At 32.6% G+C, this 17,710-nt stretch overlaps 1 protein-coding gene across 2 annotated transcripts in view; it reads right to left on the reverse strand.

Moving 5' to 3' along the window:
- Positions 1-17,710, reverse strand: part of EDIL3 (EGF like repeats and discoidin domains 3) — a 455,143-nt gene that overhangs the window by 21,830 nt on the left and 415,603 nt on the right. For both annotated transcript variants that reach the window (XM_028849561.2, XM_001082527.4), the window contains one exon: positions 660-815. In XM_028849561.2, the coding sequence (XP_028705394.2) occupies positions 660-815 (156 nt within the window). The remainder of the gene's footprint in view (positions 1-659; positions 816-17,710) is intronic.

The raw sequence follows: 17,710 nt of genomic DNA on the forward strand, positions 1-17,710 counted from the left end.
ATGCTCAAAATGTTAAATATTAAAAAAAGAATTGTATGGCATTGATTTGTACAGTATGTGTGTATAGAGGTGTGTATATATGAAATTCAAAGTAGATTATATATTTAAAAGAATAATAAACCTATGAATTAAAATACAATGAAGGAAATGGAGCAGAAAAATATCTGGGTTTCTTTGTTGTTGAGCTGTGTAATCACAATTGTTCTTAAAATGTTTAAAATGTTTAAAAATGATTTCATTAACCTTTGAAATATTTTTCTCCAAAGAACATTTTATCTAACATCAGGAATTTATTTTAATAATGAAAATGACAGTGGCATATATTCTAGCAATAACTATTTACATATGTCTTATGATAAATTATTCAATATTCTATTAACTTTATAAACTATTAGGTGAATCTCAGATAGTCAGATGTTAGGCAATTAGTAATATGAAAATGTTATCAGTAAAGCATTTTTTTCCCCTAGGTTGCACCATTACATACCAGACTGCAAACTCCTTTACAGTATATTCTTTAAAGCTTTTTATTTAACCTATATTTTCAGTATATGTAGATATTATTTTCAGTACAGATGTATAAGCAGTTCATTCATTCAAACTTGGGTGTAATGTGATCCTCCACTTCTGAACTTTATAAACCGATTTAGCTGACTTACCTTATCTTTTCTTTGCTTTTCATCCTGGTATACAGTCCAGTGTTCTCCATCATTGCTGTAAGCCAGTTTGTAGGAGCCAACGAACTGTACATGACCAAAATCTTTTGCTCCTTGTGTAATGATGCCAGTCACTTTGGTTGGAACAAGAAGATCCACCTAAAAAAAAAAAAAAAAAGAAAAAGAAAAAAGAAAAACACATGCTTTAAATGCAACCACCAAGTTGTAAACTTGCAAGTATTTTGATCTCAAGAGAATAAAACTATATATATCCTAAAACTAAAAATTTGGCTATTTTTATTTTGGAATCAATGAGTGAGTCTATTATTGGCTTACAATTTTGATATTGCCACTGGGTTAATGTAGTTCAAGACTCCCTGAACAACCATTTCGACCATTTTAAAGGCAAATGATGGTCACCTCAGTCCACCAATTAATTTTATATTAAGCTGATTCATCTATTTGTGCAGGAGTTTTGTTTTTTTTTTCTTTTTCTTTTTTTGTAACTGAGATAGAACAGATGTGGTTGGGCTGACCTTCTTGAGATTGATCACTACCTGCCAGAACTTTACTTTATAGTTCAATTTTCTGATTTTATTGGTCATTTCAATGAAAATAAAAATAACATTGTAGCTGTGTCCACATCAGGAACAAAAACAGTATTAGATTTTCACAATGGAACATTAGTAAATCCTGTTTCCATAAATTTTAATCAATTCACTAATATATAATTGAGTAATAGTAATCATTATCCAGTGAAAACCTCCCTTTAGAAAACAACAATTCTAAAATGGTTGAGGAGGAAGGTAAATATTCTTCAAAAATGCAGAAGCATTAAATACATGCATTCCTGACTTGTAGAGTCTATGCTCATAATGTGTTCTTTTCTGCAAAATACATACTTTAAAGGGCATGAGACCCAAGGAAATTCAGTAAGCATTAAAATCATCAAAATGTAACTGAAATGCAAAAGATAGGAAACATTTTCATCAAAGAATACACAATATAGAATAGTTCGATATTTTCCCTTTTTTTTTCTCTAATTCATTCCTGCATATTTTTTTACATCTTATGTAATGCTAATTTTTTAAAAATCTAGAAAACTTTGTTTTCTATGTGGACAACTCTTGTAAGATCTTTACCTTTTATGTTTATGTTCCTTGATCTACAGTTTCCTCTGTTTTCCTGCAAATAGCCACTTACTTCCACCTATTTCCTATGACTAAGTGCCTTGCTACATCCTTGATCTTATCATCTTTAACTGTCATGATCCCACGTGTGATCTTGGTGCTTTCAACCACTATGTCCTTTTGTTTCTATTTCAGGTCCTCTATCCTGTGAGATGTAAGGTAGCCACAAATAGATAGCCCTGGGTCAGATACAGGCCATGAATGAGAAGAGAGAGCTGGAGAGAATGCATAGCTTAAGGTCATATTTAGTGACACAGATGCCCATCAGCAAAGGTGTGAAACAGTTTCCAATGTGTCACAGCCTGTGAATATTCAATATTTTTGAATTTATGTGAGCTTTTTGTTAACTTTTTGGAACATGTATTAAAGACTTTAGGCTCAAGTTGCATGATGGATTAAGACAAAAGACCACCTTTAATGCTCTATTAAAACATTTTCAAAAATCAAACTTTCTGGCTATTTTTCTAAACATGTATTATATTATCTAAAATTTCTTGTGTGTCCAGCAGTAATGCAGGATGGCAAAATTACGATATCCTGGGAAGGAAATGGTTGATGTCTCACATTATGCTAAGTGTTTTCTTGTATGTCCTCATTAATCCTCCCAATAACCATGCAAGGTAGGATATTAATTACACTTTACAGATGAAGAATTTAATATCAAGATGTAACATAATATGGTGTGTGATCCCAATATAGATATTGAATAAAGGAATATCACAGATTCAAATCAAAGGTCCACCATACATAGAAATTCTTAGAAATCACTCATTCATTTTCTCAGTGAGTGATTACTCATTGATCATTTATATCTTCACTCAATGATTTCTTTCCATTCTCTGTGACTCCTCCAGAAATTTCTAAAGCATCACCACACTCGTCAAACTGACAGCAATTTAAGTCAAACAAAAACAATCCTGGATTTATAATATTAGTAAAGCCCTGTGTTTTATCATGAATTTCCTCTCTGTTCTTCAGCTGTCTGGGCTTTAAAATATAGATTGCTTTTGCTGTCCTAAATCCAAACCTAATTGAGCGCAGACAGCAGGGCAAAGCTGCTCTTCTTCAAAGTGTTCTTAATGTTGCTGGCACTCAATAAATGGAGAAAAACATCTTAAAGAACTGAGTCAGTGTTTTGCTATCACAGGCAGCAAACACACAGGAACTCAAACAGTGTCACCAAGAATATGATCACCTCCAGGCTGAATTTCCTCAGGTCCTAAACTTCTATAAGTCTTTAGCTAAGATGATGCATTGAGGAGTTTTCTAACATGCCCTTTTCTGCCGTACTTTTTAAAGCCAGCTGGGTTTCCTGCTGGGTGGAGATGTTTTCTCCCTAAGTTGTGTGTCTTGGCTCTTTCCAACAGGTATGTTTTTCTCCCACTCTAACTGCTCTCCTTCTGCAATTTTTTTTTTCTATCTAGAAATGTTTTTCTTTTTTGTTCCAGTTAAGCCACCTTCTCCACTTAAATAGTCAGCAATCTGTTTAGAGCTGGATTTTGTCCTAAAATTTGCTACATTAAACTTAGAGTACTAGGCCTAAGCAAACCTTCTTTCAGTACAAAAATAATCAGCAACTCACACTGAACATGAGGTTGCTGACAGAGGGCATGTACAGAACTCACCCTGAGAGGCACTCAGACCACATAACCCCAGAGTTCAGCATGCCGAATGATTCCAGAAAAGCTCGTTCCTTAGGACTTAATAGTTGCCCCTGGTCTACGACCACTCTGCCCTCTTGAAGATCTTCAGGGTGAAAGTCGAGCTGCAAATATGCTGGACAAAATACCTTCTGGTCTTTTAGATCCTCACCTCCACAAAGTTTGGCTAAAATAGGGCAGACTAGGCAGACTAGGGCACTGAGCTGGCTCACGGGTAGATATTTGGCTTCATGCACTGACTGCATGCACTTCATGTCTGGATCTGCCTTAAATGTGTCTTACATGTAACAGGCACTCAACAAACGTTTTGCTGAATTGAGTTGGGACTCATTCTTATGTTCTATGGACAAGAACCAGTTCATGGCTATGAATGTCACTATGTATCAGAGCAGAAGATGCTAGCTACATTTCTCTAGTTTTTCTATGAGGATTTTTCCTTGACACAGTGTCAAGGAAACACAGTGTCACTGTGATATCCATCAATTTTTACTGAGGAAGGCAAGTAGCAAACAATCCTCTCCAATCTTAAGGAATTTGATGCTAAGAGTCAGCGTACTCCAATGGAACTGGGTGGTTTGGGGTCCCAAATTGGCTCAAGGATCTTGTACACACTACTTTATCTCTCTACCTCCCAACTTCCTGATCTGAAAAGTAAGGGTAACAATTCTCACAGGACTTTATGAGAACAAGATGAGATAATATTTATCGTGTGTACAAAAGTAGGTATAGCAATATATAGACAATAGTAAGTATTATGGAAGACTTTGGTAACACCATGAAATAAAGAAATCTGAGGGAAAAATTTAATATTTGTTTCAGAATATCTTGCTAGAAGGAAATGGAAACAGGGAAATGGGTGACTAGATTGTTCTAGAAACAAGTTCTGGATCATAAAATATTTTGTTTACCATCTCAGGATACATACAAAAATAGTTATTTTACCTTCACTTAAAGTTGACAAATTTTGAAAAACCTGAAATTCCCATTTATGAGTGAAATGGTTAACTAAAAACAATGTAACGGGCTGGGTATGGTGGCTTATGCCTGTAATCCTAGCACTTTGGGAGGCTGAGGGGCAGATGGTTTGAGCTCAGGAGTTCGAGATCAGCCTGGGCAACATGGTAAAACCCCACCTGTACAAAAATTACAAAAACTAGCTGGGCGTGGTGGCATGCACCTGTAGTCCTAGCTACTTGGGAGGTTGAGGTGGGAGGAGGGCTTGAGCCTTGGAGGTGGAGGTTTCAGTAAGTCAAATTGTGCCACTGTACTCCAGCCTGGGCAACAGAGCCAGACATCATCTCAAAATAAATAAATAATAAAATAAAATAAAATAACAATGTCTATATATTATGGATCTCTATTTAAATACTGATTGTGATGCAATGGAGATATAGCTCTAAAGTAATATTAAAAGATAAAATAGATTCCAAGTCTTATTGAGTTACTTATTTCACTCTAAGAATGAAAAACAAGAGGGGGGATACTTAAGGAGAGAGGATTAAATGATTCAACAGTAAACAAAAAAGTATGGCATGAGAGTTTTGTGGGAATATAAACTTTTTTGTTGTAAAACATCCTGTAATGTTTTGGCAAAGCATAAATATTTTTAGAGTGTGTCTAACTTAGACAAATGGCATAGAATTCTGTGAGCATTTGTTTGAGGAAGTTAAAGATAAACTTCATTTCAGACATCTGCACAGCATTCTGATCACAGTTCCCTGGAAGAAGATGGGGCAGACTGGAAAATTAAGTTGATTTTCATGGAGACATTCTTGAAGGGGTAAGGACAATGAAAAGTGATACAGATAAATAAGTGTGCGAGAAATGTGAACACAGGCCAGTTTCATCACAGAATTTTGCCACTCAGCTGCATCTAAAATGCTCTTATTTGTGCCTTCATATCATGTATTCTGAATTGTGTATTTTATGACTTCATAGAGTTTGTAAAATTAACTCATTAGACAGAAAGGACTTTGAAGCTAATATGGTTAACTAGCACAGTATTTGAAAACTGATTTATAGACAAAGTATTTAGATAACATTTGATTTTGATACAGAATGTTTTATCTTAACATTACACAAAACAATTGTAGTTAGTCCCAGTTACATTTAAGGCACATAATTAATGGTACCTGGTATTTGGACAACATTGCTGGTTATCAGATGTTGGCTACACTTGTAGTCCAAATTTGCAGGCCAACTAGTTAACGTGATTAACCATCTGAAATATTCAGCTCCTGTATCTGATCTGATCCAGTTCTGATCTAAAGTTCGGAATCCTTACAATATGATTGAGGCCTGATAACATAAGCATTCTAGGACTCATTACTGCATTCTCCCCTTTACTAAAAAAAAATTAATTTTCAACAACATTTTAAAACATTTAAAATAGCAACTGCTTTTTCATGTAATACATTAAAAATACAATAACTAAAACCAAAAACTCATACCATGAAATAATCTGTCAAAAGATGAAGCTTTCTGTTGTATTGGTGTGTTACGGTATTTTTTTCACATGTAAAACCATGTACAACACATGTATGGTACAATAAACAAATGTTCTGAGCTCAAGTGATCATTCAGTGAGTTTTGTAGGACACCTGGCATATTGTAGACATTCCAAATATACAGTAATCATCTTCCTGAATACAAAATTGAGATAATTTTGTACTTAACAATTACCTGTAATTACAACATGAACAGTGCCATATGTCAATCTGAACTACAACCTATGATTGTGGTCAGCTTATAACTATCAATTTTTAAAAGAACTTATTTAGAATCATGCAAGCAGTTCAACCGCACATTTTTTACTGAGAATGGGAGGTAACATGATAATTATGAATATTTTATATTTAACATTTTAAATTTTAATTATCTTTTTCATTATAAGATACATGCTCTGTAGAAAAATTTATTAATAGAAAGATTAAAAAACAAGTCTGTATTACCATGAGCTATAATCAATGCTTTCCTTCCCAATTCAAATATGTTTCCAGACAAATTTGTTATTCTTGGCATTTGAAAAAAATATTATTTGTTACCAGATGTTGGTTATACTTTTCACCCATATTTGCAGGCAATTAGTTTACTCTTTATTTCTCAATATTTCAATAGTAATTATGTCATTAAAATATTTTTATATTTTCTATTTTTAATATATATGTATTTATTTATACCTAGTACATCATTTTAAGGAGTTACTACAATCATTAACTTATTATAAAACATTTACTCCCTCCACCTTCAATTTTTCTATTAAAATTAACATTCTCATACAATCATAGTCCTTTCATCCTGGGCCACATATTTCTTCATTTCTACAGCATAAATTCAAATAATTAAGGTTACTTGGTCAAAGGAAATGATCTTAAAAATAAACAAGAAAAGGCCTTTTGAACATAAAAGTTATAAACACATATAGTGAAAGTTTTAGTTGGTGCAAAGAGATACAAGGAATTTGCATTTGAAATGAACTATAATTCTACTATACATAGTTAACTCCTGTCAACTTTTTTATATTCATATTTTTAGACATTTCCTATTACCATATATCTTCATAAAGTTAGCTCATATTAGAAAGGGCGTGGTGGCTCACTCCTGTAATCTCTGCACTTTGGGAGGCTGAGGAGGGCGGATCACATGAGGTCAGGAGTTTGAGACCAGCCTGGACAGCATGGAGAAACCCTATCTCTACTAAAAATACAAAAATTAGCCGGATGTGGTGGCAGGTGCCTGTAATCCCAGCTAATGGGAGGCTGAGGCAGGAGAATCACTTGAACCTGGAGGGCAGAGGTTGCAGTGAGCCAAGATCATGCCACTGCACTCCAGCCTGGGTGACAGAGCTGGACTCCGTCTCAAAAAAAAAAAAAAAAAAAAAAAAAATTAGCTCATATTATACATGCACTCTTACAATTTGTATCTTTTCATTTACAACGGATATTTTTACACCTAAATAATAGTAATTTCTAATGACTATATAACATTCCTTATTGTATGTGCATGAATGAATATGAAAATTATTTAACCAATCCCTTACTGATATTCATTTAATTTGTTTCCAATTCTTTTACTATTGGAAGAAAAACAGCCTCAACTCTCACGTATATTTGTTTGCCCACTGGTGCAAGTGTTTCCCTATGGATACTAAGAACCTGGCATTTGAAATGTGATACACATTGTTTCATTTGTCTTCATAAAAATTACACTCTTCCATGTACTATATAAAATAACTCTTTACACACCAATCCCATTTTTAAATAAAATTTTACATTTAAATACATTTTATTTTTAAAAACAATTGATATATAATAATTGTACATATTTATGAGGAATCTAGTGATGTTTTGATACTACAATGTCTAATGATCAGATCAGGGTAATTAGCATATCTGTCAGTTCAAACATTTATTATTTATTTTTGTTGGGAACATTCAGAAACCTCCATGTAACTATTTGAAACCATATAACATATTATGGTCAACTATGGTCATCTGATGGTGGTATAGAAAACTAGAAATTATTTCTCCTATCTAGCTGTAATTTTATTTCCTTTACCAAATATCTCCCTAACCTTCCATCCCCTCTAACTTCCCAGTCTGTAGTATCCTTTGTTCTACTTTTTACTTCTATGAGATCAACTTATTTTAGCTTCTACATAAGTGAGAACATATGTGCTTAACTTTCTGTGTATTTTTGACAAATTGAAAAGTGGCATTTTTACATTTAATTTACATAAATGTCACTAAGTGGCATTTAATTTATATTTTCTTAATTGTTCAGTGTCACTAATTATATATACATATAGTCTCTTTCATGTTCTTTGTCCATTATCTATTGGATTAGAAATTTTCCTGTCGATTTTTAAGAATTATTTATATAGTATCATATATGGTTTATTATATTTGTTGCATTTTTTTTCTAATTTGCTATGTCACTTAATTTTATTTTTAGCACAAGTTTTCAATTTTACTATACTCAAATGTACCAGTTACTGTTTTTGTGATTGCATATTTTTGTATGGCTTAAAAGATAATTTACTTGATTAGATCAGTTAAATCTACAATTTTCTCTGAGTTTTCCTTTCAAGTTTGATTTTATTCTTTCTTGTTCTTACTGAACCCTCTTGGTTTTATGTGTATATATAATGTGACATAGGATCACAGTATATATATATATATATAGTCAAGAACAAATTTTTTTTCAACACTATTTGTTTTATAATCTATTCCTTCTTTGCTTTATCCCCCTACCTGAGTGATTGTTTCAAGGTTTGCTCTTTGTTATAGAAATTAATAGTATTAATCATCATCCACCAGGATACATCTTGATAAAGGTTTCTTGTATTGCTTTGGACAGAACAATGTTGGTGCATTCAAGCTTCAGACTGTTTTCTAGGAGAAGACATGCTCAAAAGGTTTTCTTGAGTTGTATTTTAAAGTGTTGCTTCTGCTTTATTTGGTGTCTCATTCTAGAAGGCCAGTTGTCCAAAAGCTGAGTTTTTATTTCCGAGGGGTTTTTTTGGTAAAATTTTCTCACTCATCCTTTTCACTTATTTATTTATTTTTCTCTGCATTCTCAGAGAGTTTCTCCATTCTTTCCTTAATATTATAGATTTATTTTTGATAATGTAATTTTAACATACATTTTAATCTATATTTTGAAACATATTTCAGGGAAATTGGAAAAATACAGCAGTTCCCTCATTTTATCAGCATTAATCTTACCTTCTCTATTATTCCTCTATTATATCATAAAGAAGAAATATCTTTTTTTTTTTTTTTTAAAGAGACAGGGCCTTGTTCTGTCACCTAAGCTAGAGTGAAGTACATGATTATAGCTCATTGCAGCCTCAAACTCCTAGGCTCAAGCCATACTCTTGCCTCAGCCTCCTGAGTAGCTAGGGGCTACAGGCTTGCACCTAATGCCTGGTTAACTTTTTATTTTTTGTAGAAGGTGCCTTGTTATGTTGTCCAGGTTGGTGTTGAACTCCTGACCTCAAGCAATCCTCCACCCTTAGCCTCCAAAAATATTTTCATATATGCTCTTGAAATTTAGTTGTTTTTTCCATAGAGTATTTCTCACTTAAAAAAATTTTTTTTCATACCTTTAGAAAAATCTCTATCCTTTCCTTGATCTGCACACTTAAAAGATAGGACCTATATTATCTTGTTTTCCCTTCCTTTACTTAACTTGAAATGAGAGAGCAGTCCTGGTGTTTGTCACATACCAGTCGTATAAGCTCCTCTTTGTTCCTTACCATCCATCAGGCAGTTGCAAGAATTTCTTGGACTTTTTACAAATGCCCAGCAGACATTTAGGCAGTATAGCTTATCTGGTCTAAAGCACAAGACTCTCCTACTTTTGCCGTTTTCCTCTGAATAAAGAAAAGTTATTTTATTTTCTTAATAATCCAAAATCCAAAGCTTTCTGCTATTTTTTTTTTCATTCAATGGAGATTTTGCTGAGATAACTGAACATCCATTGTTTATTTCTCTATTATATAATTTATGTATTATCACAATATTGTCAATCTTCTCTTGTGAAAATGTAAAATCACAGGGGCAGACAACTTGGCCATGTTACTTGGCATGTGCCTGGCCTACATGTTTCATGAAATATCTACTGAATGAATTGTTTCATATTTTTGGATTAAGTGAGCTAATGTATCCAATGTGTAATCTATTCATCTTTGTCACATTTGTATTACTAAAGGTTTATTCTGTCTGCAAATAGGAATGGTGGGGTGTTAGGAAGGCAAGTACTGACTACAGCAAGAGGTTTCTGGTTGTGGCAAAATGACCAGTGAGCCTCTAGCCTGTGGTGCAGGCTCTGGGTCTTGGCCACTGCTACTCTGATTCAGATGTCACAGTTCACACACTGTAGTGACAAGGAGACACTGCCCAGAGACTGGGAAGTTACCAACAGGCATCCCAATGCACATAAATTTGTGCCCATACTTCAGGATGATGGGAAGGGAATGAAAGTCTGCAGCAATCATGACTCATAAGTTGAACGAGTAAAATAATGTATGTGATTTACTCATAACCAAAATATAGGAACATTAAAAATCAGGTATACTTTATCAGCTCCAGGGGAACTTTCCAAATAGAGTTGTCAGCAGTGTTTGAGAAAACTCAACCAGGCTTCACTAAGACTCCATGTATACAAATGAAGGTCCATCTATCAAGATCTCATTAAATCTCAAGTAAGTTTAAAAGGTTAAAAACAGCCAAAATTATAAACCTTATCAATAAACTCAATTAGAGTTAATAAAATGATGTTATAAAGATTAAATATAATGCTCTTGCATTAAGTCATGGTATATTTTTTAAAAGCTTGCATTTGTCTTTTTTTAAAAACGAACAGATCTTTATAATATCCTAAATGCATTTTATTTTGAAATTGTTTTGAAAAAATAATTCTAGAATAATTTTAGTTATAAGTAACTAAAATTGGCATCAAATTAGGCTAATTCCCCAATTTCTTCAAGACCTATGTCAGAGGGAATAAAACATGTTTGAAGAAAAATATAAAACACAGGAAACTTTCAGGGAAAAGAATCACACTTTTCTTATTGGATTACTGAAAGTGACTTTCTGCTGAGTTCATCAAAAACAAAATCACCCTGGGAGAGCAGAATTAACATATCTTCTTTATTTGCCTTTCTAGCCTGATTTTGATTAGTCTGGGGACTTCGGCTTATTACATGAATAAAAAATTCAGGGTGGTGGTTAATTGAATTAGTCTATAATTGATAGGGTCATTATTAATTGGTTAATGGAGATTGAATACAAGTTTTTGATCAAAGAGCATAATGATATTCAATAAAGATTTTTCAGATACTTTAATTACAGCAGTGACAATGCACAAATGAAGTAGAAAACACAGACAATTATCAGTAAATCATTTGCATGTGATTTAGAAAACAATTACATACTTTTAAGTAGGACCTGAAAGAGTTTGTTATTTAGTGCTTTTTGATAGCACAGTGTGAATGCTGTATAGGTAGGCATTGTGTCAGCATCTTTTGGATAGCCAAACACTCAGTGAGCTGGTGATCACACTCGCATGTACTTCAAGTAGCTACAATTTAGTTGATTGTTTACATGTGTAAAAACTATCTGAATATATCTTTGACAATTACTTTACTGAATATAATTTTACACAAAGCATTGTATTATGTATAATCATTATATAAAGACTGGTGTTTCCAAACATAAAACATCTATATAGTAATTTGTGTGTCTATATGTAGAACTACATACATTTTATTCTGTAACAAATAAATAAAACTCATAAGAACTGCAAATATAGTTTGGTGCAAAAGTAATTGCGGTTTTGATCATTAAAAGTAATGAGAAAAACCACAATTACTTTTGGATCAACTTAATAAAACATCCACAGAGTAAAGTATATTGTAATAGCAAATCATGCTGCATATACTTAATATTAGGAGGCCCTTGACAGGAAAACTGACAGAACACACAATGTATTTTTGTGCTTTGTGCTTGCTGGAGGAGCTATGCATTTTATGTGGATATAAAACTTAATCATTCTTACAATTTGTAAATCGTCCACAGAGTCCTTTATGTGATTTTGTTTCATCAGACCATGTGAGCCTTAATTCTAGATTTTTTAGTCTTAGTTGGATATGTACATGTTTTATGGTGATTGAATTTTAGGCTAAAACAAAAACAACATTCCAAAGAAACCCAGATGTAAATTTTTTCCCTTTGACCTTATCAAAGGAAGTGGGAAGGGGCATGGCCTCGTAGAAATCAAGCAGGAGGTAAATGCTTCAAATTGCTTTGGGAAAATGTGCCATCAACGTCAGCAGTGGAAAAACAGCCCAGGTCAGCAGAGAGTTCTGAAAAGATTGGAGAGGAGAGGAGAGGGAGATGACTCAGCAGGAACAGAATTGCCTGCGGATTCCAGGGTTAAGAGCCACTGACACAGAAAGTGGACTGCCCCAAAGGATGACAATTAAAAAAATTTTTTTTGTTCAAAGGTCAGAGTATACATATAGTAGGAATAAAAGAGATACGAATTATTTCCGTTCAAATGCATGGTCCGTAACACTGTCAGCATTGTATTTGTATAAGAAGAGCAATGAGGCTTCAGCAGATCTGGCAGGTCTATCTAGTTGCTCAGCACTTCAGTCATCATAAATTATACTTGTAGTCTTAAAGAGCCTCATTAAAAGTCATTATTATAGACTTTCTCATTGAATACCCATAAAATCAACATATTTTATCTACTCATATTAATTTATTGTGTGTGTGTATATATATATATATCTTATCTATATTCTTCTTTTGTTATTGATGCTAATTTCCATTTGCTTTGTTCCCAGTGGAAATAAGGAGCAGCTGCTGTATTCTTAAAACTCCAATCTCACCCATCTTTTCCTTTAGGTCCTAATATCTATTTCCTTAATATAGTACCAAGATCTTTCGAGCTTAATAAATGGTATAGAACCAGATGTTGAATGCTGATAAAATCTAAATATAATTTAATGAGTATATTTTAATTAAGTCCTACAGTGTATGATGTGGCCTGGGTATTTCTATGATGAAGCCAAAAAAACATATATGGCTATAGTTATAAAGTTCTGACTTGAATATAAGGTATAAACTTTCATAAAATATTTTGTTCTTGACTGCATGTGAGCAATAAGATGCTTAGACTTTACTTCTTTTGAGAAATGGCCTACATTTAAGGGACTCATATATATGCCTGTCTCAGAAATTATACAAGGGCTAATTTCTTTCTGCACTCAGCACCAAATAATCTCATATTTTAAAAATCACAGTCTTTAGCTCTAAAACTATTCATGCGCTGTACTTTCTATTACTATAAAATAGCTCATAAACCACAATCTTAAATTAGGTATGGAATTAATAAATCACTTGAAAGAAACTCATTATATAAAACTTATTTTTTTGCATATGTATTCAATATTTTACAAACTTCTCAAGTTATAGCTCACTTAACTGAGGACTCGTTTGTAGATTTAAATAAAGAATTTTATAAGACACCTCCATCTGTTGAACATCTTTTACACTGTCTTTGATATGTGATGGGAGACTTTAGTCTCAAAGCTGCTGACATTTTAAACATAATTTGAAAAAAAATCAGATGTGACATCAACAGGAAATAGAAGTATAATTCCTTTTTTATATGATATTGTAAGAGTTTAAGGATCCTGAATTCCAAAGATATTTTTAATGAAGTTCAAACACTGACTTTAACACAAGAGGAATCTTGTAAAAATTATTAGAATGACACTAAAAGTATAATATCAGAAAATTAATTAACAGTGGAACCAATCAACATGGAGGCATCAGAACAAAAAGAGAAATAAAAAACCATTCTCATAAACAACTCACCAGATACGTCTCAAGCTTCTGGCTTGTTGTATTAAAAGAGGTTATTTTGACATGCCTTTCCAATTATGAATAAATCTGTTACATTTCAAGAAATGCTAAAATATCTATTCGTTTAGGAATTAGAATATAAGCTATGACATAAAATTTATGTTAAACAGAATCACTATAGGCTCAACACAAATGACTCCTGAAAGTCTCCCTAAGATACTCAGAACAGAGGTTACACACACATATATATATATACTGCCAGATTAATATTCCATATTTTGAAAAACATGGCCTTGTGTTGGGATGCATTACTTCTAACTCTTTCATAGAGTAGCATTTTGGCGGGCGCCTGTAGTCCCAGCTACTCGGGAGGCTGAGGCAGGAGAATGGCGTAAACCTGGGAGGCGGAGCTTGCAGTGACCTGAGATTCAGCCACTGCACTCCAGCCCGGGCGACAGAGCAAGACTCCCTCTCAAAAAAAAAAAAAAAAAAAAAAAAGTAACAGACAATGACATAAATTGTCATGTTGACAATATGCTTCAGGAACCAGAAATATCCTTGTTGTTTGGGAGATTGAAAGGTAAACTGTCAAGACTAATTCTGAAATAACACTTTTTTTCTGGAAAGCTTTCATGTCACAACAACTAATATGCTGTATTTTCAAGAGGGAAAACATAATAATAATCCAACAATAAAGCCCAAGTATTAATGAATGTGTCAAACACTTATACACTGAGAATGTTTTTTGTTAAAGACTTTTTAGCAGATACATTGTATTAAATTGAGAACTTTCCCTCTTCTATTTATTTGCAATGAAAATTTTAAATCATGAATAAGTGCATTGGATTCTATGAAATGATATCTCTCTTCATATTAAGATAATCATGCAGGTTTCTTTTTTAGTTAATTAAGACAAAACCAACACCCAACCAACCTGAGAACTGTGACATGGACAATACCTATGTTAACCCTGTTTAGCCTGTCCTTTACTTCTCCCCACCAAGGATACTCAATCCTAAATTGTTTATTGTGCCCTTGCTTTTTAAAATATAATTTTATAATTATGAATGTACTCCTACATAATATTTAGTCTTGTCATAAAATTTATAAAGAATTTCATACAGGAATCTTCCGGAACTTGCTTTTGAAACTCAGTGTCATATTACTAAGATTCAACTAAATGTTTATTTATAAAGTTACTTTATTTTTACTGCACCATAACATTCCATGTATACATAAATGACAATATATTTATCTCTTCTCCTGTCATTAATATTTGATTGTTTCCAGTTTTTGGCTTTTAAAATCAGTGTGAGGAACATTCTTATACTTATCTCTTGGTAAAGATACTCAAAATTTTTACTTGAAAATGTATCTAGGAGTAAGATGTTTTTGGTTAATGAGTATATGAATGTTTAACTTAACAGATAAGAACAATTTTCAAATATGGTTTTGCCAATTTGTGCTACCACCATCAAGATAGCTACATCCTTCAGCTTTAATTTCCTAACTTGATGATTACCGTTAGAAGATATTTTAAAGCGAAAACATTTTATGCATTTCTGAAATAAATTTTCCTTTACTAGAAAACATATTTAAAATTTGATGTATTCTATTTACTAATATTCTATTAAAGACTTCTACATCATTGTTCACAAGGAAGATTCTCAATCAATTTTTTTTTCTTGTCCCTCTTTGTCCACTTTTGGTGCCAGGAAGTCGTGGTTTAACAAAAGAATTTGTGAAGCTTTACTCTCTGTTTCCTGTGGAGTAGTGTGTGTAACACAGAGAATATATATTTTCTGAAAGCTATAAAGTCTAATTCGATATCTTTAATTATAAGTCTATTCAAGGTTTCTTTTCATTTCGTTTTCCCTTGCTTTTTCTCTTGAACATATACATGGGTTTTCAACTTCTCTGAGTAAATTTTGGTAATGTTTCTTTTACTGTAACAATTTTTACTACATTTTAAATGCATTGGCATAAAGATGTTTATATTAATTTTTTCCTACTTAGTCTATATTTCAGCCCAGTTTTTCACAGTGAATATTTTGTCTTTCTTTATTCTCTTGGATAATTTTGTCAACATTTTAAACATTTCATTAGTTTTCTTCAAAGAACCACCTTCTAAACCTAGAACTGAAAGGCGATTTCTTTTAATGAATAACAGATTTCCTATTCCCATTTGCAGCAAAATTAAATGCAGGGTGAAATTCTGGAAGAATCTCCTTAAAATCAGATGGCAGGTATCATGTTCTAACCACCTCTTGTCTTAAACACTATACTGAAGACTTTATATAAAACAATAACAAGAGAAAAGAAATAAGCATACACAATGAAATAGGAGATCCAAAATTGCTGCTGTAAGCATATGATATAATAGAAAAGGAAAAGATTACAAACACACTTTTCAATGAATAAGATAGTTTAGAAAGGTTAGTTGATACAAGATTGTCATTGGAAATCTGTAACATTTCTATCCACTAGGCTTCCAAACAGAAAATGTAAATTTTAGAAACCAATTCGCTATAACAACAAATGTTTTATAGTACTTACAGAATGGGCGTCTACACAGAGATTGAAGTCCTTAATAAAAAACAATTTTAACACCTTTGAATAACTTAACGGAATACCTAAGTAAATGAAAAGATAACCTATGTCATAAATGAGAAACCTCAATATAAAAAAGATATCAATTTACTCTAAAAGTCAGCATATTTAAAAGCAAAATTCCTTCAGAATTTTGGAGAAATGTGCTAAACTGATCTGAAAATCTAAGTGAAAAAATGAAGGACCAAGAAAAACCCAGACAATTGGCTGCATGGCTGGTGGTGGCAATAGGGTGAGGGACTATGCCACTTAAGATTAATCCTTAAAATAAGTAAAACTATATGATTAAACAGTGATACTGTCATAAGGATAGACAAGCAGAAAATCATAACAAAACAAAGACAGAGACAGGATCATCTGAAAGCTTGGTATGGATTAGAAATAACAGAACAACCCAATGGAAGTTGGACTTAATAAAAGATGCTGCAGAAATTGGCTGTTTATACAGAAAATGAGTCCTTCTTTTCACCATCTCCCAAATTAAATCCCAATAGGCTAAATCTCTTAAATGTAAAAAGTGAAACTTCAAGTATTTCAGGAGAAAATATGAAGGCTAGCATTTGTGACATGAAGTAGAAAGTAATATTATAGCAAAACATAAAAATGACACATTTTACTATATTAAAATGAAAATTTCCATACAACTAAAGCATAGTAAACAAAATCAAAAGGAAACATGGAGCCTGAGAGAAGATATTCTTACAAAAGTCCTAAGAACTATGATAAATCGTTACAAAGGCAAACAAACCCATAGAAAAATTACAGACAAGAGAGACATAGGTAACTCAGACAGTCTGAAACTCTCTGTAGGATGAGATATAAAGGAAAAGATGACAAGTTTCACTAGTAATCAGGGAAATACAAATTACAACAGCACTTAGATTCCATTTCACATCCCAAATTTAAAAGTTCAACAATACTAAGTGTTAGGTGTTGGCGAGTAGATAGAGCAAGAATAACTCCCAGGCACTGTTTATGAAAATCCAAATTGGCTTAACAACTTTGTAGGACAAATTAGTAATATTTAGTGACATTGAAAATGTACATAGCCATTGATTCAGGAATTGCACTCCTAGACATATTTCTGAGATAAATTATCACAAGGGGACATATATAATAAACTTGTCTGTAGCATTACTATTATAGCAAATAATTATGAAAAGTTATAAAGTCTATGAACAGAATTGATAATGAAATGGGATTAAAATGAATAC

Source organism: Macaca mulatta, chromosome 6 (genome assembly GCF_049350105.2).
Source record: "Macaca mulatta isolate MMU2019108-1 chromosome 6, T2T-MMU8v2.0, whole genome shotgun sequence".
Classification (NCBI taxonomy): Eukaryota; Metazoa; Chordata; class Mammalia; order Primates; family Cercopithecidae; genus Macaca; species Macaca mulatta.